Source organism: Ictalurus furcatus, chromosome 19 (assembly GCF_023375685.1).
Source record: "Ictalurus furcatus strain D&B chromosome 19, Billie_1.0, whole genome shotgun sequence".
Lineage (NCBI taxonomy): Eukaryota > Metazoa > Chordata > Actinopteri > Siluriformes > Ictaluridae > Ictalurus > Ictalurus furcatus.
In genome coordinates this window covers 24,404,647-24,428,961 of record NC_071273.1, presented here as the reverse complement: position 1 = coordinate 24,428,961, position 24,315 = coordinate 24,404,647, and the positions used below count along the sequence as shown (strand labels likewise).

General features: G+C 43.8%; 1 protein-coding gene across 1 annotated transcript; it reads right to left on the bottom strand.

Annotated features, from left to right (window-relative positions):
• Positions 1-4,354: 4,354 nt before the first annotated feature.
• Positions 4,355-23,313, bottom strand: gnai1 (guanine nucleotide binding protein (G protein), alpha inhibiting activity polypeptide 1). The gene is made up of 9 exons (XM_053650785.1): positions 22,809-23,313; positions 15,695-15,737; positions 14,772-14,913; positions 13,633-13,790; positions 9,962-10,090; positions 9,302-9,431; positions 8,943-9,096; positions 7,273-7,475; positions 4,355-5,813 (listed from the first exon to the last, which is right to left on the bottom strand). The coding sequence occupies exons 1-8, from the start codon at positions 22,924-22,926 to the stop codon at positions 7,285-7,287; spliced, it is 1,065 nt and encodes a 354-aa protein (XP_053506760.1). The 5' UTR covers positions 22,927-23,313; the 3' UTR covers positions 4,355-5,813; positions 7,273-7,284.
• Positions 23,314-24,315: the final 1,002 nt, after the last annotated feature.

Below are 24,315 nucleotides of genomic sequence, written 5' to 3'. Positions count from 1 at the left end.
ACTGCATAAACCGTTTTATAAAATAAAAGCAGCTTGTTACATTTGTAAGTAAAGTGTACGCTAGCTGGCTAACACACTGAAACGTTCGCGAGCTCGGCTGTTACTCATCAGAGAAATCCTACACTGTTGTTTACTAGAATATAATAAAGCACTTTAGTGTTCGTGTTAATATTTTTCAAGTATTTGGTCTTAGTTTGTGATTTGAGAGAGACTGAGAAAGGTAGAAAGTAGTGAACTTACTCAAGTTTGACTCATTTCAGTGTGTGTGTGTGTGTGTGTGTGTGTGTGTTTTACCATCTGAGGGAAAATGATGATAAACAATTTTCTGGTAGATCTGGATGAATTTATAGGTTTCTAAATCATCAACATATAATAAACGCGTGTCAGTTGATCTACAGTATATACAGTGTGTTTTCAGACAATAGCTGTGTGTGTGTGTGCGCGTGTGTGTGTGCGCGTGTGTGCACGCATGTGTGCATGTAGGTGTGGTCTATTGTCCGAATATGAGCTGCTATTAATAACACTGCAGCTCGGGCAACGCAGCGACACGACATCACACTGTTACTATGGAGCTCAGGGACGATGACATCACACTGGTGATTATGGGGGGGGGGGGGGGGTGCGCTGGAGGGCAGAAAAAAGAAAAAAGAGAGAAGGTGAAAGAAGCGGAAAGAAGGAAAGGATGCCGTCTGCCTGCAACTAATATTTACATTACAGACAGACAGACAGAGAGGGTGAGAGAGACAGATGGAGAGGGTGAGACAGATTGAGGGGGTGAGACAGAGAGAGAGTGAAACAAATACAGATAGAGAGGGTGAGACAAATACAGATAGGGAAGGTGAGAGAGACAGATAGAGAGGGTGAGACAGATAGAGAGGGTGACACAGAGACAGATAGAGAGTGAGACAAATAGACAGTGAGAGATACAGATAGAGAGAGTGAGAGAGACAGATGTAGAGGGTGAGACAGATACAGCTAGAGAGGGTGAGACAAATACAGATAGAGAGGGTGAGAGAGACAGATAGCGAGGCTGAGAGAGAGAGTGAGACAGATACAGATAGGGGAGGTGAGAGAGACAGATAGAAAGAGTGAGACAAATACAGATAGAGAGGGTGAGACGAGACAGTGCGCGAGGGTGAGACAGACAGATAGCAAGGGTGAGAGAGATAGATAGAGAGGGTGACACAGAGACAGATAGAGAGTGAGACAAATACAGATAGAGAGAGTGAGACAAATAGAGTGTGACAAATACCAAGAGAGAGAGTGAGGCAGATACACAGAGTGTGAGACATAGAGAGACAGAGATTGTGGGAAATGAAAAAACAGACACTAGACACTAGATTAGCCTTCTTTCACTAGATTATCCTTCACTAGATTATCCTTCACTAGATTATCCTTCTTTCACTAGATTATCCTTCACTAGATTATCCTTCACTAGATTATCCTTCACTGGATTATCCTTCACTAGATTATCCTTCACTAGCTTATCCTTCACTAGATTATCCTTCTTTCACTAGATTATCCTTCTTTCACTAGATTATCCTTCACTAGATTATCCTTCTTTCACTAGATTATCCTTCTTTCACTAGATTATCCTTCACTAGATTATCCTTCTTTCACTAGATTATCCTTCTTTCACTAGATTATCCTTCACTAGATTATCCTTCACTAGATTATCCTTCACTAGATTATCCTTCACTGGATTATCCTTCACTAGATTATCCTTCACTAGATTATCCTTCTTTCACTAGATTAGCCTTCACTAGATTATCCTTCTTTCACTAGATTAGCCTTCACTGGATTATCCTTCACTAGATTATCCTTCTTTCACTAGATTATCCTTCACTAGATTATCCTTCACTAGATTATCCTTCACTAGATTATCCTTCTTTCACTAGATTAGCCTTCACTAGATTATCCTTCACTAGATTATCCTTCTTTCACTAGATTAGCCTTCACTAGATTATCCTTCACTAGATTATCCTTCTTTCACTAGATTAGCCTTCACTAGATTAGCCTTCACTAGATTATCCTTCACTAGATTACCCTTCTTTCACTAGATTAGCCTTCTTTCACTAGATTAGCCTTCTTTCACTGGATTATCCTTCACTAGATTAGCCTTCTTTCACTAGATTATCCTTCACTAGATTACCCTTCTTTCACTAGATTATCCTTCACTAGATTAGCCTTCTTTCACTAGATTAGCCTTCACTAGATTAGCCTTCTTTCACTAGATTATCCTTCACTAGATTAGCCTTCACTAGATTATCCTTCACTAGATTACCCTTCTTTCACTAGATTAGCCTTCTTTCACTAGATTAGCCTTCTTTCACTGGATTATCCTTCACTAGATTAGCCTTCTTTCACTAGATTAGCCTTCTTTCACTGGACTATCCTTCACTAGATTAGCCTTCTTTCACTAGATTAGCCTTCACTAGATTAGCCTTCACTAGATTATCCTTCTTTCACTAGATTAGCCTTCACTAGATTATCCTTCACTAGATTACCCTTCTTTCACTAGATTATCCTTCACTAGATTAGCCTTCTTTCACTAGATTAGCCTTCACTAGATTATCCTTCACTAGATTAGCCTTCTTTCACTAGATTATCCTTCACTAGATTAGCCTTCTTTCACTAGATTAGCCTTCACTAGATTAGCCTTCTTTCACTAGATTAGCCTTCACTAGATTAACCTTCTTTCACTAGATTATCCTTCTTTCACTAGATTATCCTTCTTTCACTAGATTATCCTTCACTAGATTAGCCTTCTTTCACTAGATTAGCCTTCACTAGATTATCCTTCTTTCACTAGATTATCCTTCACTAGATTATCCTTCACTAGATTAGCCTTCACTAGATTAACCTTCTTTCACTAGATTATCCTTCACTAGATTAGCCTTCACTAGATTATCCTTCTTTCACTAGATTAGCCTTCACTAGATTATCCTTCACTAGATTAGCCTTCTTTCACTAGATTATCCTTCACTAGATTATCCTTCTTTCACTAGATTATCCTTCACTAGATTAGCCTTCACTAGATTATCCTTCACTAGATTACCCTTCTTTCACTAGATTAGCCTTCACTAGATTAGCCTTCTTTCACTTGATTATCCTTCACAAGATTATCCTTCTTTCACTAGATTATCCTTCACTAGATTAGCCTTCTTTCACTAGATTATTCTTCACTAGATTATCCTTCTTTCACTAGATTAGCCTTCACTAGATTATCCTTCTTTCACTAGATTAGCCTTCTTTCACTAGATTATTCTTCACTAGATTATCCTTCTTTCACTAGATTAGCCTTCACTAGATTATCCTTCTTTCACTAGATTAGCCTTCTTTCACTAGATTATCCTTCACTAGATTATCCTTCTTTCACTAGATTATCCTTCTTTCACTTGATTATCCTTCACTAGATTATCCTTCTTTCACTAGATTATCCTTCTTTCACTTGATTATCCTTCACTAGATCATCCTTCTTTCACTAGATTATCCTTTTTTCACTAGATTATTCTTCACTAGATTATCCTTTTTTCACTAGATTAGTTTTCAAGCCCAGTGTCTGGCAGGTCTGGTGTGTGTTTTATTATAAACAGACTGAGCAGGTGTCTGATACAGCAGTGGCCCAACACTGATAAGACTGCCTATCTCTGTCTGCCAACGGTCAAACACACACACACACACACACACACACACACACACAGAGCCCTATAGTTCTGCATCAGCGTCACAGGTTGCATTTCTTCCACTCCATCCCTGCCTTCTCTTCACCTTCGTCTTCTAAAATTAAATCACTCTATCCTGTCTTTAACTTGGTTTTTCTCTCGTCTGTCAGGACTCCCAGCACATCCACACACACAGAGACGAGACGCGTCACACTAAAGCTCAGCGTCTCTGCCGAGTTCGTTGACCCGAATACCATCATCATTTCTCTCGGTGCGTCACATGATCACGACCTTTACCTTCCAACAGGACCAGGTTAAAGAGCTTCTTTTAAAGTGCGACTGTAACAAGACTACACACACACACACACACACACACACACACACACACACACACACGATAACTGCATTACATTTAAATAATAAAATAAAAGCTTAACTTGATAACACAAATATATTATGCTTTAGGCCACGCCCACTTCAGGTTTGAAAGCAAAAAATTAGCTCTCTAGACTGTACATGTCCCGCCCCATGGGCGTGTCTTTAGCAGGTCTAGGTTAGCAGTAAACAGCATATTTTGCCAATGTTTAACTGGACTGGGAGTCTTAGAGGGTTGTCAATCAAACCTGCTCATTAGAATATTAGGCCACACCCATTCGGAAAGCAAGCATAAATGGCAACGGAGGACAAAGTGGATTGCAAATACTTTTTATTAGCAAAATAAGGGTCATGAGTGTACAAATGTTCCCACGGACAGATGGGGAAAAAGAGAGAGAGAGAGAGAGAGAGAGAGAGAGAGAGAGAGAGAGAGAGAGAACACATCATGAATTACTGAACACAGGCGTTTGTTAAAACTTTAAAACAAATCCTCACTGGCGAGTTAGAGATGGTGGCTAGCCGATGCTTCTGGACACATACACACAAACAAAACCCCAAATCTCTCAACCAATCATCCAAAAGCAGAGCCGATCCATCCAAAGCATCCTCTTGTTGCCGAGGAGATTGAGCTCGGGATCAACATTCAGCCCCGAACAGAGCGCTCTTTCTCTTCCTCACACACACACACACACACACACACACACACACTATATGTGGATTACAGGTGTCCATGGGTCAAAATGGGCGGAGCTTAAGTAAAATATAATCCCCCGTTCACTGATGAGATCATACCATCTCATCACAGCTAGCATAATACCAAATGTTGCTAGCTAGATCCTGGAGCGGTACCTCTAACGCTAGCCTAGCTAGCTAATCGGCTAACGTTGACCCTTCACGGTGTTAGCTAATGTACTGCTAAACTATTACACTCCGTAACTAAAAAAAACGGTGTTTTGTACAATGGCAGTTTAGCTTGCTAGTAAACTAACATTAGATAACTACGTGTACTGCGAACGCCAGCCAAGTTAAATGGATTAGCACACTGTGCCGTTTAGGTACGCGACTGGATTAAGGAACGCTGCTAAATTGTTAGATTGTGATCAGGTAGCTGACTAGCTCAGCTAATAATGCTAAGCTGCTATACTCTATAATGCTAGCTAACTACTTACGATCGGATCGCAACCGAAGAGGAAACGTCAGCAGAGTTAAACTAAGCTAAGGAATAAGGAAACGAGTAAAACAAACAAAACAAAAAAAATGACGTCATATACAAAACATCAAGTTTGTGATCAGCTGATCGAGTGGACACGAAGCTCCGCCCCCTCTGACCCACTAAGAGTTTTATTTACACGTTATAAGATTTTCTTAAGGGGGAGGGGGGGGAGGGAAAAAAAAAAACAACCCAAAAACACACTGCACATGAGCAAAAAACACGGCAAGGCACAACAACCCCGACAGCCGAGATGTCCCTCTGCTGTAAAACTGTCCACGAGGACACGGGACACAGAAAACACAATTAAAAACTTAAAAACAAAAACAATGCGCGGGAGATAAACCGTGAAGGAGGAAAAAAAAACAACAACAAAAAAAAGCGTCACGGCTACGAGCGTTAAAGACGTTTTAAACGTTTCCCTTTAATGGTTAAAGATGTTAAAAAGGATGAGAGACGAAACGCATAAATTAAGCAGAGGGACGAGACGCAATGTACAGCACTGATCTCTCACACACACACACACACGGCCTCATGGGAAAACACGAAACACTTATCTCCACCTAGAGAGAGAGAGAGAGGGAGAGGGAGGGGGGGAGGGAGAGAGAGAGAGAGAGAGATTCAGTAACACTCATTATCCAGGAACATCATTTAATTACACACTGACAAAAGAAAAGAAGGACAAAAGTGAGAGACAGATGGAGAAGATAAAGATGGACGTGGAAGAGCGGTGTATGAAACGCTGAGAGATTATGATCTGAGGAGAAATCAGAACAGGAGAGATTAAAAAAAGAAAAGAAAAGAGAAAAATGAGGTTGTACGGGCGTTAAAGTCGTCAGCAAAAGAGGAGATGAATGGAGAGAGAAGAGGAAAAGGATACACACGGGTATAAGAGAACTCCACCATCGCGGAAACGAACACAAAATATGCGGAGGCGCGTGCGATTTTCCGAAATCTCCGCAGATCTGAGCCGAGACGTGGCGTGCGATGTCATCACGGCGCGACCTCCAGCCGAAGCGCTCTCTGACTCACGTGCGTCGGACACGGGCACAGATAAAAGGTCTCGTTTACCAACAAACATCGCCGCGAGAATTTCCTGCGGTCGCGATTTCGCCGATTCGAGAAGTTTTCCGCAAAAAAAATTTAAGCAATAACATTCTTTTCAATCTGCGAAATCCTGTACAGACTGATGACAGGAGAGCGAAATAAAAGAAAGAAATAAAAAACAGGAAGTGAGCAGAAAAAAAAAAAAAAAAAACAAAACAAGAAAGACTAAAGATTCGAGAAGATCTGAAATGGAAAGGAACGCGAGGAGGAGAAGAGAGAGAGAGAAGACGACGAGTAGAAAGGGGGATGAGGAGAGACACCAAATAAAGAGGTACGGGGTTCGGTAGTCAGGACGCTGAGTCGGCCATTTGAAGTCCAAAATCCTTCACTGGAACGTCCGCTCCCGAAAATAGATCCCATAATGCACTGCAAAAAGCAGGGAGCACCCAGGTTCCCTTACAGGAAGTGACATCATGCTCTCTGAAGCCTCTCAGCTCCAAACATAACAGTGTTTTATCACGTGCTAATCACTATCATTATTAGATTTTAGATTAGACACGAATTTTTTTCATCTTTTCTTTTCTCTTTTCTTTCTGCGCCACCGCTAATAAATAAACACAAGTACATGCTAGCGGTGCACGTGTCTAACGTTAGTGGCGCACACACACACCCCCACACACAAAACATTCTCAGGGGAAGTGGGCGGGGCTTTCAGGAAGTGTCTGTTAATATAGGGGAGCTCAAAACACACGTGCAGCTGTCAATCATTCCACCGGTTCATCTAGCGCTTCGTGGCGGCGAACGAGACGAGTGCGTGCTCTGGCGTGTTTTTGAGCGAGGACTTCAGCTGCTTTCATGCCGAACACGTGAAGACGGGGAGATTGAGAAGATACGGAGAGATGAAGAGACATAACGAGGAGAGAGAGAGAGAGAGAGAGAGACAGATTTGCAGACAGGAATGTGCCGGTCCCTCACCGTGGGAGGTTTCTAGAAGAGTCCGCAGTCCTTCAGGTTATTCTTGATGATGACGTCGGTGACGGCGTCGAACACGAACTGGACGTTCTTGGTGTCGGTGGCGCAGGTGAAGTGCGTGTAGATCTCCTTAGTGTCCTTCCTCTTATTCAGGTCCTCAAACTGACACTGGATATACGCCGCCGCCTCCTCGTACGTGTTCGAGCCTGTCTCACACACACACACACACACACACACACACACACACACACACACACACACATTACTATCTGATAAACTGAGCCAACAGCCACTGTAGAAAGGGGGGGGGGGGGAGTGAGACATTCAGTGTAGCAGATGTCGAGCGACAAGTGAGAGAGGGAGAGAGTGAGACTGCTGTGTGAGACAGCTACCCGTGTATTCAGCATAACAGACGGTGATCGGGAAGTGAGAGACAAGGAGAGAGTGAGACAGTTACCTGCATACTCAGGGTAACAGATGGTGAGAGACATGCAGTGAGAGTGAGACAGATGAGGAGAGAGTGAGACAGTTACCTGCATACTCGGGGTAACAGATGGTGAGAGACATGCAGTGAGAGTGAGACAGATGAGGAGAGAGTGAGACAGTTACCTGTATACTCAGGGTAACAGATGGTGAGAGACATGCAGTGAGAGTGAGACAGATGAGGAGAGAGTGAGACAGTTACCTGCATACTCAGGGTAACAGACGGTGAGAGACATGCAGTGAGAGTGAGACAGATGAGGAGAGAGTGAGACAGTTACCTGCATACTCAGGGTAACAGACGGTGAGAGACATGCAGTGACAGTGAGACAGATGAGGAGAGAGTGAGACAGTTACCTGCGTACTCAGGGTAACAGACGGTGAGAGACATGCAGTGAGAGTGAGACAGACGTGGAGAGAGTGAGACAGTTACCTGCGTACTCAGGGTAACAGACGGTGAGAGACATGCAGTGAGAGTGAGACAGACGTGGAGAGAGTGAGACAGTTACCTGCGTACTCAGGGTAACAGACAGTGAGAGACATGCAGTGAGAGTGAGACAGACGTGGAGAGAGTGAGACAGTTACCTGCGTACTCAGGGTAACAGACAGTGAGAGACATGCAGTGAGAGTGAGACAGATGTGGAGAGAGTGAGACAGTTACCTGCGTATTCAGGGTAACAGACAGTGAGAGACATGCAGTGACAGTGAGACAGATGTGGAGAGAGTGAGACAGTTACCTGCGTACTCAGGGTAACAGACAGTGAGAGACATGCAGTGAGAGTGAGACAGATGTGGAGAGAGTGAGACAGTTACCTGCGTACTCAGGGTAACAGACAGTGAGAGACATGCAGTGAGAGTGAGACAGACATGGAGAGAGTGAGACAGTTACCTGCGTACTCAGGGTAACAGACAGTGAGAGACATGCAGTGAGAGTGAGACAGATGTGGAGAGAGTGAGACAGTTACCTGCGTATTCAGGGTAACAGACAGTGAGAGACATGCAGTGAGAGTGAGACAGATGTGGAGAGAGTGAGACAGTTACCTGCGTACTCGGGGTAACAGACAGTGAGAGACATGCAGTGAGAGTGAGACAGATGTGGAGAGAGTGAGACAGTTACCTGCGTATTCAGGGTAACAGACAGTGAGAGACATGCAGTGAGAGTGAGACAGACGTGGAGAGAGTGAGACAGTTACCTGCGTATTCAGGGTAACAGATGGTGAGTGGGCTCTTTTTAATCTTCTCCTCGAACAGGTCCTTCTTGTTGAGGAACAGGATGATGGACGTGTCCGTGAACCACTTGTTGTTGCAGATGCTGTCGAACAGCTTCATGCTCTCGTGCATCCGGTTCTGCAGACAGACAGGTGCAGAGTGAGACAGGCAGACATCGAGACACACACGGACAGTGAGAGAACGTGTTAATAATATTAGTAAACTGATGAAGACATTGGCATAGCTGGGCGTGGTACTGACTTCCTGTCTCTCCTGTAAACTAACCAATCACAGCACCTGTTAGCTGAGGTGTACATTACAGAGCTTAAAGCTGGGCACTGACCATCTCCTCGTCCTCGGCCAGCACCAGGTCGTAGTCGCTGAGAGCCACGCAGAAGATGATGGCCGTCACGCCCTCGAAACAGTGGATCCACTTCTTCCTCTCTGACCTCTGACCTCCAACATCAAACATCCTGCACAGCAGGTCATGCAGTCATTAATCAACAAATACATACAACAAATCTCTTACGCAACCCATACGCGCCTCCATTTCTAAAACTATTGGCACCCTTCCCGAAAATGAAACTGCTTCCCTTAACCGCCAAAAAAGAGTGCTCGTGAGGGCCGAGGCCTACACACTTCCTGTTTGCGTCATCGGGAGGAAGTGATGAGAAAGAAAAGGTGGAAGGAGCCCACACACTTCAAAGCAGACGATCGTGTTTCCGGATTTGAGTCATATACAGCACGTGTAGTCTTTATTTATTTATTTAAATTTTATTCTTTAGCGTTTTTCTCAGCTAAATCGTTCTCACTGAAGAACCCGTTCTTTAAACGGTGAGAAATCCTCGTATGAAACTGAGAGCTGGCTAGCTCGCTCAACATCCTGTATACAACCATCACCATGGCGATGATGACTCGGTATACTGACGTACAAGAATGACAGTAATGTGCGTTGCGCAGACAGACAGACAGACAGACAGACAGACAGACTAGTGGTGCTCACTTGAAGTGCAGGTCCTTGAAGGTGAAGTGAGTCTCCACGATGCCGGTGGTTTTCACACGGGTCCTCAGTACGTCCTGCTGCGTAGGGATGTAGGTGGCCTGAGATATCCTGTCCAGATCGTTCAGATAACTACAAACAAAGGGGGGGTGAGGGGGGGGGATTATGGAAAGAGTTACTGAATTAATGGGGTGTGATTCAATTAACAGCGCTGACATGACTGAGCTTTGATCCTGTTCCAAAGCACGAGGGGTCGATAGCAATTAACTTTTTAGGTCTGCGAGTCCCAGATGTGCTCGTTGGAGATTATCACAGTGAGCCATCACTCTCTGTCTCATACACACACACACACAGATTATAGAGCAGCCTCACTGGGTATGCATGTGTTTTCTAACCACCTGAGGTACAGAGAGTTCCTGAACATGTTTTTATTAAGCTTTGTGAGGCCACACACACACACACACACACACACACACACCCCCACACACCCACCACGAGTAGAACCACGTACTCATTTTATCAGTGTTGTATTTACATTGCTAAATAAACGCCACGTGTGAAAGTCCAAGGGCATCGCTGTTTTCAGTTTAACACACACACACACACACACACACACACACACCCCCTGGAGCAGCTAAACAGCAAACAAAAATCGAGGAGTGAAGGAAAAACTAGAACAAAAAAAAATGATTTAGGGTTGGGAAAACGTAAAGGGAGAAAAGAGTTTAAGGGGTCATGAGAAGTAGTGAGTGAGTCAAAATAAAACAATGTTAGAAAAAGGGACAAAAAAAATAAACAAAGATTAATAAAAATATTACACAATATAGTGATGTGAGTCAGTGATGTGCAATGATACGATACTATGACATGATACGGTGATGTGACGCAGTGTCGTGGCACCATGCCACAAGCGGTACAGTGTGTGAAACTATGATACGGTGATGTGATGCCGTGACACAAGCAGTGCAGTGTGTGCTGGTTTAATACCATGTGTGCTGCAGTGTGTGATGCATTGTGTGATTGTATTATACCACCACACACTATTATACCGTGTGTGATGGTACAATACAGTGTGTGACGGTACAATACAGTGTGCGACGGTACAATACAGTGTGCGACGCAGTGTGTGGTGGTATAATACAGTGTGTGACGGTATAATAGTGTGTGACAGTATAATACAGTGTGTGGTGGTATAATACAGCGTGTGATGGTATAATGCAGTGTGTGATGGGATAATGCAGTGTGTGATGCAGTGTGTGGTGGTATAATAAAGTGTGTGATGGTATAATACAGTGTGTGATTGTATAATAGTGTGTGACGCAGTGTGTGGTGGTATACAGTGTGTGACGGTATAATACAGTGTGTGACGGTATAATACAGCGTGTGACACACTGTGTGGTGGTATAATGCAGTGTGTGACGGTATAATACAGAGTGTGACGCAGTGTGTGGTGGTATAATACAGTGTGTGACGCAGTGTGTGGTGGTATAATACAGGGTGTGGTGGTATAATACAGAGTGTGACGCAGTGTGTGGTGGTATAATACAGGGTGTGGTGGTATAATACAGTGTGTGACGGTATAATACAGTGTGTGATTGTATAATAGTGTGTGACGCAGTGTGTGGTGGTATACAGTGTGTGACGGTATAATACAGTGTGTGACGGTATAATACAGCGTGTGACACACTGTGTGGTGGTATAATGCAGTGTGTGACGGTATAATACAGAGTGTGACGCAGTGTGTGGTGGTATAATACAGTGTGTGACGCAGTGTGTGGTGGTATAATACAGGGTGTGGTGGTATAATACAGTGTGTGACGGTATAATACAGTGTGATGCAGTGTGTGACGGTATAATACAGTGTGTGATGGTATAATGCAGGGTGTGGTGGTATAATGCAGTGTGTGGTGGTATAATACAGGGTGTGGTGGTATAATACAGTGAGTGATGGTATAATACAGGGTGTGGTGGTATAATACAGTGAGTGATGGTATAATACAGTGTGTGACGGTATAATACAGTGTGATGGAGTGTGTGACGGTATAATACAGTGTGTGACGGTATAATACAGTGTGTGACGCAGTGTGTGACAGTATAATACAGTGTGTGACGTATAATACAGGGTGTGACGGTATAATACAGGGTGTGGTGGTATGATGCAGGGTGTGACGGTATAATACAGGGTGTGGTGGTATAATACAGTGTGCTGCAGTGTGTGCTGGTATAATACAAGGTGTGACGGTATAATACAGGGTGTGACGGTATAATACAGCGTGTGGTGGTATAATACAAGGTGTGATGGTATAATACAGGGTGTGGTGGTATAATGCAGTGTGTGGTGGTATAATGCAGTGTGTGGTGGTATAATACAGGGTGTGGTGGTATAATACAGGGTGTGGTGGTATAATACAGTGTGTGATGCAGTGTGTGATGGTATAATACAAGGTGTGGTGGTATAATGCAGGGTGTGGTGGTATAATACAGGGTGTGGTGGTATAATACAGGGTGTGGTGGTATAATACAAGGTGTGGTGGTATAATGCAGGGTGTGGTGGTATAATGCAGGGTGTGGTGGTATAATACAGGGTGTGACGGTATAATACAGGGTGTGGTGGTATGATGCAGGGTGTGACGGTATAATACAGGGTGTGACGATATAATACAGGGTGTGGTGGTATAATACAGTGTGCTGCAGTGTGTGCTGGTATAATACAAGGTGTGACGGTATAATACAGGGTGTGACGGTATAATACAGCGTGTGGTGGTATAATACAAGGTGTGATGGTATAATACAGGGTGTGGTGGTATAATGCAGTGTGTGGTGGTATAATACAGGGTGTGGTGGTATAATACAGGGTGTGGTGGTATAATACAGGGTGTGGTGGTATAATACAGGGTGTGATGCAGTGTGTGGTGGTATAATACAGGGTGTGGTGGTATAATACAGTGTGTGATGCAGTGTGTGATGGTATAATACAAGGTGTGGTGGTATAATGCAGGGTGTGGTGGTATAATACAGGGTGTGGTGGTATAATACAGGGTGTGGTGATATAATACAAGGTGTGGTGGTATAATGCAGGGTGTGGTGGTATAATGCAGGGTGTGATGGTATAATACAGGGTGTGGTGGTATAATACAGGGTGTGGTGGTATAATACAGGGTGTGGTGGTATAATACAGGGTGTGGTGGTATAATACAGGGTGTGGTGGTATAATACAGGGTGTGATGATATAATACAAGGTGTGATGGTATAATACAGGGTGTGGTGGTATAATGCAGTGTGTGGTGGTATAATACAGGGTGTGGTGGTATAATACAGGGTGTGGTGGTATAATACAGGGTGTGGTGGTATAATACAGTGTGTGATGCAGTGTGTGGTGGTATAATACAGGGTGTGGTGGTATAATACAGTGTGTGATGCAGTGTGTGATGGTATAATACAAGGTGTGGTGGTATAATGCAGGGTGTGGTGGTATAATACAGGGTGTGGTGGTATAATACAGGGTGTGATGATATAATACAAGGTGTGGTGGTATAATGCAGGGTGTGGTGGTATAATGCAGGGTGTGATGGTATAATACAGGGTGTGGTGCATTGAAGTGATGCGATGCAGCCATGAGATGAAATTAAACAAGGTGCATTGTTGAGGTGATCACATGACACAGGCAGACTCACTATGCAGCAGAGTCATTGAGCTGATACTCTCGGGAGCGGCTGAAGCAGGCCTGCACACCTCCGTCCTTCCACAGACGCTTTATCACTCCAGCCAGCTCGGCCGTCATGAAGCCCTCCTCCGCACTGCCTGCTAACACAAACAGCTGCCTGGCATCGTCCTGAAACACACCACACACACACACACACACACACACACAGTCATTCCTCTTATTGAGGGTTTCATTGATTATTTTCATTCAAACATGAAAGAAGAGATTTACTAGCCATATTTCCACTGAGGAACTTTATCCCATGAACTCATTCTTAAAAGAAACGGACTCCTTTTAAATCGGTAATAAATACTGTTCTGAAAGTTCTGGAAGGTCAAACAGAACCTTGATTTGATGTAGAATATACTGATCAAACATACACAAACATATGCCCATAAAAGGTATTTCCTGCTTTGGGAAACAAAAGTATCAAAAATATCATTAAAGTCATTAATTATTATTAAATGTTGCTTGTCTTATATGTTAAGTTCAGCATGAACCGTAAAGAGAGAGCGAGCGCGCGCGAGAGACACATCAAGGGGACGTCGTAGAGATTTGTATTCGCTTCGTGAAAAACCGGTTGCTAGGTTACATTGACTCGAGTCGGTTTTATTTCTGACGGAAAGCCATAAAGCTAGAAAAATAAACACATACGAATGCACACGGGGTAATTAAATTTTCTTCCAAACGGGATAATTTCCCTCCTGAGTCAGTGCCACTAGACAATCTGTTTCAGTGTGACGATGTTCCTCGTCGTCATCGTCTTCCTCCTACACAATCGCAATAACCGCCATCTCCATAACAATTAAAGATGCGATAAGCTGCGTCTGTGTTTTATTAACAGAGAGAGAGAGAATAAAAAGAGGCGAGGGAATGACTGCTACTTTATATCTGCTAGGACGCACGTTTGTCGTTTCACATCATGGAATGTAAGAATAATCGGATAAAAAGCGTTGTTCATCAAAAGGTCTTGCGACACACTGGAACTTCAGATACTGAAAACAGTATTTAAATAAAACAACAACAACAACAACAACAAAAAAACACGTATCCAGGTTAAACGCAACATGGTACTGGAACGTAACGCTTCATAATCCTCCTCATCCTCACCGCTCGTGCCGTGTCCCCAAAGTCGATTTTGAGGCGTCCCATGGCACGGATGATGGCGATGATGGACTGGATGGTGTTACTGTACACCACGGCCTTGTACTGCTTACACTCCTCCTCTGAGTAACCCGCCTCGTGGATAATTCTGACATGGAGAGAGAGAGAGAGAGAGAGAGAGAGAGAGAGAGAGAGAGAGATCAGGGAAAATACTGCTGTTACATCCATAAAATAAGATATGAACATTATATACTATTTATCATCTAGCAACATTGACGGGGGTGGGGGGAGGGGCACAGAGGGACAGAGACACTGATGGGTGGAGAGAAAGATGGAGAGAGAGATGCAGTTGGAAAGAGAGAGAAAGAGAGCACAGGTCAAAGAAAGAGATGGAGAGAAAATGGAGAGAGAGAGAGACAGAGCGACAGAGAGAGACACAGGTGGAGAGTGAGAGAAACACAGAGGGACAAAGACAGAGAGAGAGATAGTAGGACAGAGAAAGGGATGGAGAGAAAATGGGGAGAGAGAGAGAGACAGGTGGAGAGTGAGAGAGACTGAAAGAGAGAGATGGAGAAGGAGATACAGCAGGACAGAGAGACAGGGATGGAGAGAGAGAGAATCCGAGACACAGGTGGAGAGTGAGACAAATGGACACTGAGAGACAGAAAATAAGATGCCATTCATTTAGAATGCAAGATGGTGAAGTGGGCGGGGTTTAACTTTATGCAAATGAGAAGGTGACTACCAATAAGAGAGAGAGTCTGTGGTACAGGGATTCTGTAAACCGTATCGGTGTGGTTTGGGGTTTTATAAGCATACCTGTAGCCCGGGGGTACCATGGCAACCGGCAGTAAACTAAACACAGACCCGCCCACTATCGAGTGCTGTGGAGCGGTACGAGTGATGCGTGACAGTTCAGAGATACTTACTTCATCTGCTTGACTATTGTACTCTTCCCCGACTCCCCCGCTCCTGAGAGACAGACAGAACGAGAAAAAACATCAGGGTGAGACAGTTTCACATTACAGACAGAGCGAGATGAAGAGACTGACGGAGAGAGAGACAGATATGGGGGACAGAGAGAGACAGATGGAGAGACACAGTTGGAGAGAGAAAGGGAGGAACTGATGACAGGAGACCGATGGAGAGAGAGAGAGAGAGAGAGAGAGAGAGAGAGATGGACAGAGGTGTAAAGAGACAGAAAGAGAGCAAGAGACAGGTGGATAGAGAGACAAACGTAGAAGGAGACGGAATGACCGACAGATGGACAAAAAGACAAGTACACAAAGACAGACATGTGGAGAGGGCCAGAGGAAGACAGGCAGGCAGACAGGTGGAGAGAGACAGAGAGCAAGACAGATGGACAGAGACACAAGAGGAGAGAGGGAGAGAGTGACAAACAGATGGAGAGAAAGAGACAGAGAGAGAAAGGACAGTGGGAGTAACAGAGAGAGAGAGAGAGAGAGAGAGAGAGATGTAAAGAGAAGAAGCAGTCACACACACACACACACACACACACACACACAGTTGTCATAGTAGCTGGTCTTGTTATTGTTACTGGATATCACTTGTTTCACCTGTTACCTGAAGTTACTTTACTCTGAAGCTCAGGTTCCTCAACGCTAACCGCTAACTGCTAACGCTAGCACTGAACACCGCATGCTACTGTTTCAGAGAGAGAGAACCCGAGCGAGAGATATTGGGCTCCGCTGGGAGCAGAGAGCCAAGTCATTAGCTTAATTATGTCACACCACAGAGACAGGGAAACACACACACACACACACACACACACACACTTCCATTAGAGTCTAGCATTAGTAGATGCACTGCCTCTGAGACATAACCTGAGAGTGTGCAAGTAATTTATGCCAGACTTTCATCTCTCATCCATCTTGTTGACATCACCAAAAAGAAAAAAAAACAAACCAACACATCAAAGGCTTTCCAGAAGCCAAACACACACACCCCTACACACACACACATTTAGGAACTGCGGGCCCGGAAACCCTAACACAGGAACCTCACGCTGCGACCAGGACCAAGCTGGAACCTGTCATTCGGGTAAAAACCACCAAACACACGCCCTCAACCTGGGCTTAGTCTCCTCGCACTTCTGCGCCAGCGTCGGGTCCCGCTCCTCTACTTTTAAACCGGGTTATAACGGAACCGCCTTTAGATCCGTTCATACACGGCCTTTTCACACCGAGGGACTCGTACGCGACTATCCCGAGAGGTGCAAACGTTCACCGGCGCTCAAGGAGGCAACACGATGCGTTCACAGCCAGGGGGAGGGGGTGTAAACTTTTGAGCAGGATGATCAGTGGAAACTGTTGTTATTGTGTTTAAATATCTTATTTCTTCGTGTAGTACTGCCCTTCAGACGTTACTCAAGATATGTACATGCTTCCAAGAAGACAAAACAACAACAACGTCAAATCAAAATGGCCGCTCACGGCGTTAACAAAGCATCGCTTCTTACCTTTAAGTGAGTTATACTGTATATACGTACAAGTATTACATCCATTTAGATCCATCAACATACAGATACGTATAACTGCTGATAAAACCTATATAATATATACACACACACACACCACTCATCAGAAGTCAAGAGACCAACATGGAGGTTAAGGTTTTAAATAAAATAACCGTTGCTAAAACTGAACTAATTCTGCATTTCTCTGTGAGGGATAAAGGGAATTGGTAGTACTTAGACATAAAAACGCATTACTCAAATTTCAACAGTAGCTCGGTCTGAGACGTTCTGTATCTACAGATCACATCTTTATCTTCTTCACATAGCTGGGTCTGATTAAATCTCGTCAGCGAAAACAACAAAATAATACACCACACACGGAAAACAGGCCGTCTATGCAAACACACACTTCCGTGTGTTTTACTGTGCAACGCTTACACTGATGAAACCCACTTCCGGAGAATGTTGTGCAACGCTCAGAGGTGTGTGTGAGTGAGTGTGAGTGAGTGTGAGCGAGTGTGTGTGTAAAATAGGGGAAACAGCTGGACGGGTGCATGTACTCACACTGCAGCAAGAGGTTCAGCATCATGTTTGCATTTAGGGACTTGTGGGTGTGGGGGTGTGTGTGTGTGCGGTATCGCAATAAACAAGTCAGACCAGAAAAATCACACTCTCACACACACACACACACACACACCACATTTTATCTTGCATAAATGAACGGTAAAAATGTAAAGAATTTCCAGCGTTGTCAGAGCAACACATTAGTCACACAGTGATAAAGCCTCTGACTGGTGCTACTACTGCCTCAGCTGTGTGTGTGTGTGAGAGAGAGAATGTTTAATATAGTGTGTGCAGTATGTATGGTGTGTGTGTATATAGTGTGTGCAGTATGTATGGTGTGTGTGTATATAGTGTATAGTGTGTGCAGTATGTATGGTTGTGTGTGTAGTGTGTGCAGTATGTATGGTGTGTGTGTGTGTATAGTGTGTGCAGTATGTATGGTGTGTGTGTGTGTATAGTGTGTGCAGTATGCATGGTGTGTGTGTGTGTATAGTGTGTGCAGTATGCATGGTGTGTGTGTATAGTGTGTGCAGTATGTATGGTGGGGGTGTGTATAGTGTGTGCAGTATGCATGGTGTGTGTGTATAGTGTGTGCAGTATGTATGGTGGGGTGTGTATAGTGTGTGCAGTATAGTGTGTGTATGTGTATAGTGTGTGTGTATATATAGTGTATAGTGTATGCAGTATGTATGGTGTGTGTGTATATAGTGTATAGTGTGTGCAGAATGTATGGTGTGTGTATACAGTGTATAATGTGTGCAGTATGTATGGTGTGTATATAGTGTGTGAAGTATGTATGGTTGTGTGTATAGTGTGTGCAGTATGTATGGTTGTGTGTGTATATAGTGTATAGTGTATGCAGTATGTATAGTGTGTGTGTGTGTATAGTGTGTGCAGTATGTATGGTGTGTGTGTATATAGTGTATAGTGTGTGCAGTATGTATGGTGTGTGTATAGTGTGTGCAGTATGTATGGTGTGTGTATAGTGTGTGCAGTATGTATGGTGTGTGTATAGTGTGTGCAGTATGTATGGTGTGTGTATAGTGTGTGCAGTATGTATGGTTGTGTGTGTATATAGTGTATAGTGTATGCAGTATGTATAGTGTGTGTGTGTGTATATAGTGTATAGTGTGTGCAGTATGTATGGTGTGTGTATAGTGTGTGCAGTATGTATGGTGTGTGTATATAGTGTATAGTGCGGGCAGTATGTATGGTGTGTGTGTATAGTGTGTGTATAGTGTGCGGTATGTATGGTGTGTGTGTACAGTGTGCGGTATGTATGGCGTGTGTGTATAGTGTGTGTGTATTGTGCGCGGTATGTATGGCGTGTGTGTATAGTGTGCGGTATGTATGGCGTGTGTGTATAGTGTGTGGTATGTATGGCGTGTGTGTATAGTGTGTGTGTATTGTGCGCGGTATGTATGGCGTGTGTGTATAGTGTGTGTGTATTGTGCGCGGTATGTATGGCGTGTGTGTATTGTGCGCGGTATGTATGGCGTGTGTGTATTGTGCGCGGTATGTATGGCGTGTGTGTATTGTGCGCGGTATGTATGGCGTGTGTGTATTGTGCGCGGTATGTATGGCGTGTGTGTATTGTGTGCGGTATGTATGGCGTGTGTGTATAGTGTGCGGTATGTATGGTGTGTGTGTATAGTGTGCGGTATGTATGGTGTGTGTGTGTATGGCGTGTGTGTATGGTGTGTGTGTGTGTATAGTGTGCGGTATGTATGGCGTGTGTGTATGGTGTGTGTGTATTGTGCTCGGTATGTATGGTGTGTGTGTATGGTGTGTGTATTGTGTGCGGTATGTATGGTGTGCGGTATGTATGGTGTGTGTGTGTGTATGGTGTGTGTGTATTGTGTTCGGTATGTATGGTGTGTGTGTATGGTGTGCGGTATGTATGGTGTGTGTGTATGGTGTGCGGTATGTATGGTGTGTGTGTATGGTGTGCGGTATGTACGGTGTGTGTGTATTGTGTTCGGTATGTACGGTGTGTGTGTATTGTGTTCGGTATGTATGGTGTGTGTGTATGGTGTGTGTGTATGGTGTGTGTGTGTACTGTGTGCGGTATGTATGGAGTGTGTGTATGGTGTGTGTGTGTATTGTGTGCGGTATGTATGGTGTGTGTGTATGGTGTGTGTGTATTGTGTGCGGTATGTATGGTGTGTGTGTATGGTGTGTGTGTATGGTGTGCAGTGTGTATGGTGTGCAGTGTGTATGGTGTGCAGTGTGTATGGTGTGCAGTGTGTATGGTGTGTGTGTGTGTATTGTGTGCGGTATGTATGGTGTGTGTGTATGGTGTGGGTGTATGGTGTGGGTGTATGGTGTGGGTGTATTGTGTGCAGTATGTATGGTGTGTGTGTATGGTGTGTGTGTGTATTGTGTGCGGTATGTATGGTGTGTGTGTGTACGGTGTGCGGTATGTATGGTGTGTGTGTATGGTGTGTGTGTATGGTGTGTGTGTGTGTATTGTGTGCGGTATGTATGGTGTGTGTGTGTACAGTGTGCGGTATGTATGGTGTGTGTGTATTGTGTGCAGTATGTATGGTGTGTGTGTATGGTGTGTGTGTATGGTGTGTGTGTATATTGTGTGCAGTATGTATGGTGTGTGTGTGTGTATTGTGTGCAGTATGTATGGTGTGTGTAGTGTGTGCGGTATGTATGGTGTGTGTGTGTATTGTGTTCGGTATGTATGGTGTGTGTATAGTGTGCGGTATGTATGGTGTGTGTATAGTGTGCGGTATGTATGGTGTGTGTATAGTGTGCGGTATGTATGGTGTGTGTGTGTATAGTGTGCGGTATGTATGGTGTGTGTATAGTGTGCGGTATGTATGGTGTGTGTATAGTGTGCGGTATGTATGGTGTGTGTGTGTATAGTGTGCGGTATGTATGGTGTGTGTGTATTGTGTTCGGTATGTATGGTGTGTGTGTATAGTGTGTGCGGTATGTATGGTGTGTGTGTATGGTGTGTGTGTGTATTGTGTTCGGTATGTATGGTGTGTGTATAGTGTGTGCGGTATGTATGGTGTGTGTGTATAGTGTGTGCGGTATGTATGGTGTGTGTGTATAGTGTGTGCGGTATGTATGGTGTGTGTATGGTGTGTGGTATGTATGGTGTGTGTGTATGGTGTGTGTGTATTGTGTTCGGTATGTATGGTGTGTGTGTATTGTGTTCGGTATGTATGGTGTGTGTGTATAGTGTGCGGTATGTATGGTGTGTGTGTATGGTGTGTGTGTGTGTATGGTGTGTGTGTGTATGGTGTGCGGTATGTATGGTGTGTGTGTGTATGGTGTGCGGTATGTATAGTGTGTGTGTGTGTATGGTGTGTGTGTGTATGGTGTGCGGTATGTATGGTGTGTGTGTGTATAGTGTGCGGTATGTATGGTGTGTGTGTATGGTGTGTGTGGTATGTATGGTGTGTGTGTATGGTGTGTGTGTGTGTATGGTGTGTGTGTGTATGGTGTGCGGTATGTATGGTGTGTGTGTATGGTGTGTGCGGTATGTATGGTGTGTGTATGGTGTGTGGTATGTATGGTGTGTGTGTATAGTGTGCGGTATGTATGGTGTGTGTGTATGGTGTGTGTGTGTATTGTGTGCGGTATGTATGGTGTGTGTGTATAGTGTGCGGTATGTATGGTGTGTGTGTATAGTGTGCGGTATGTATGGTGTGTGTGTATGGTGTGTGTGTGTATTGTGTGCGGTATGTATGGTGTGTGTGTATAGTGTGCGGTATGTATGGTGTGTGTGTATTGTGTTCGGTATGTATGGTGTGTGTGTATGGTGTGCGGTATGTATGGTGTGTGTGTGTATAGTGTTCGGTATGTATGGTGTGTGTGTATAGTGTTCGGTATGTATGGTGTGTGTGTATTGTGTGCGGTATGTATGGTGTGTGTGTATAGTGTTCGGTATGTATGGTGTGTGTGTATTGTGTTCGGTATGTATGGTGTGTGTGTATAGTGTGTGCGGTATGTATGGTGTGTGTGTATAGTGTGTGCAGTATGTATGGTGTGTGTGTATAGTGTGCGGTATGTATGGTGTGTGTGTATGGTGTGTGTGTGTATGGTGTGCGGTATGTATGGTGTGTGTGTGTATAGTGTTCGGTGTGTATGGTGTGTGTGTATTGTGTTCGGTATGTATGGTGTGTGTGTATAGTGTGTGCGGTATGTATGGTGTGTGTGTATAGTGTGTGCAGTATGTATGGTGTGTGTGTATTGTGTTCGGTATGTATGGTGTGTGTGTATAGTGTGCGGTATGTATGGTGTGTGTGTATGGTGTGTGTGTGTATGGTGTGCGGTATGTATGGTGTGTGTGTGTATAGTGTGCGGTATGTATAGTGTGTGTGTATGGTGTGTGTGTGTGTATGTATTGTGTGTGTGTGTGGTGTGTATGTATGTATGGTGTGTGTGTATGTATGGTGTGTGTGTGTATGGTGTGTGTATATGTATGGTGTGTGTGTGTATGGTGTGTGTATGGTGTGTGTGTGGTGTGTGTGTGTGGTGTGTGTGTATGTATGTATGGTGTGTGTGTGTGTATGGTGTGTGTGTGTATGGTGTGTGTGTGTGTGTGTGTATGGTGTGTGTGTATGGTGTGTGTGTGTATGGTGTGTGTGTATGGTGTGTGTGTGTATGGTGTGTGTGTGTGTGTGTATGGTGTGTGTGTATGGTGTATGTATAGATAACATCTATTGTTTGTGCTCAATGTAAAGTGTACATGTCTGTGCAGTGTGTATAGTCTGTAGTGTGTATATAATGTGTGCATGTGTAATGTTTATAGTTAGTGTGTGTGTGTGTGTAGTGAATGTATAATGTGTGCATGTGTAATGTTTATAGTTAGTGTGTGTGTGTGTGTGTGTGTGTGGTGAATGTATAATGTGTGCATGTCTGTGTACAGTATATATAGTGTGCAGGTATGAGTATAGTCAGATACACACACTACTCAGACCTGTGCAATATATACAGAGAGAGTGTGTGTGTGTGTGTGTGTGTGTGTGTGTGTGTCTCACCCAGCAGCAGCAGTTTAACCTCTCGCGCTGCTTTCTCTCCATCATCCCGCAGATTTCGGTCTATTCTGCGGCTCCTCTCCACCGCCGCCTTGTCCTCGGTACTCAGCGTGCAGCCCATCCTCCCTCACACACTCTCACACACACTCTCTCTCTCCCTCACACACACTCTCACATACACACACTATCCACCATGCAAGGCTTCTTCTCCCCAACAACAACCCCACACACACACACTCACACACACTTTCTCTTTCTCTCTCTCACACACACACTCACGCCCTTATCTGAATCCACACGGCTGGGCGTTTAAAATGCGCGGTTTAAACCGGGTTTAACTCGGTCCAATACTGCGGTGTATAATCCTGAAGCGGTTATCGCGGGTTTACAGCTCCTTAAAGCGGACAAAACACGGTTCAGGGAAAGAATAAAACGGTAAAAGTGGACACCCAAACGCTTAACTGTTCCTCCATCCGCCCGACTTCTGCTTCCTGCTCTCAGCCGCAGGGTTGCCAGAGTGGTTAAATTCATTCACAAGTTCACCCAAAACCCACCACCATGTCGTGTTGTAAGCGGTAAAAGTAACAACAAGAGGATAAATGAAGACAGTGTAGGGGTTTGATTTTAAAACATACATATGAAGTAAACACATACAAGTATGAAATCCTCGATTTAATCCAGTCACAAACTTCTTTTCACTGTTTGTTTTTTCTGATAGTGTTGTTTAAAATAACGAGCAATAGCCCTTAATTATCATCCCACTGTTGGACACTTCTTCAAACACCTTATTTGGCCATTACACCCTAAATGAAATGTTTTATGTAAATTTTATAAACATAAGAATTTGCAAATGCCTGAGCCAAATGAATGCATTTTTGCCCCCCATTATGCATACTGTAAGCGCTGTTGAATTCTGGATTCTGATTGGTCGGAAGGTGTTGATTCGTTTCCTTTAACCGCAGCTCTGACATTAGCGCAGCTACAAATCACCGGTTTGTTTATTTATCAAATAAAAATGTGTGTTTTTTTGACATGATGAAGTGTTTCCGTAAGGAAATGTTTAACTTTTTTTTAAATGCATGGAAGGAGTCTCCAGTGTCAGATTTAAAGCTGTAATTGAACGTTTTCCGAACGTAAGCGAGAACAGGAGCTAACTTGTTTCACGGACATTCCACAGCATTAAATGTCACTATAAATATATAAAAAGTACTCCGAAATCGTAATTGTTTACAAGTTGCCGTGGTGTTAGAGGAATAAAACACTTGTGAACATTTGCTTTCTTGTGTGCAGTTCCAATATGCAGATTAAATATGGGATGAGAAATGTAAAAATAAAACAACAACAAAAAAAAAACACAGCGTGGCCAATAATATATTTCTAATAAAATTTATAAATTTTATTAAGTAATAAAATTTAGTTCTCTCAACTCGATCATATCATCCTGTAAATATGTAAACACTCGGTTATTTTTTATTTAATATGACTTCTGAATTACAATAATTAATCATAA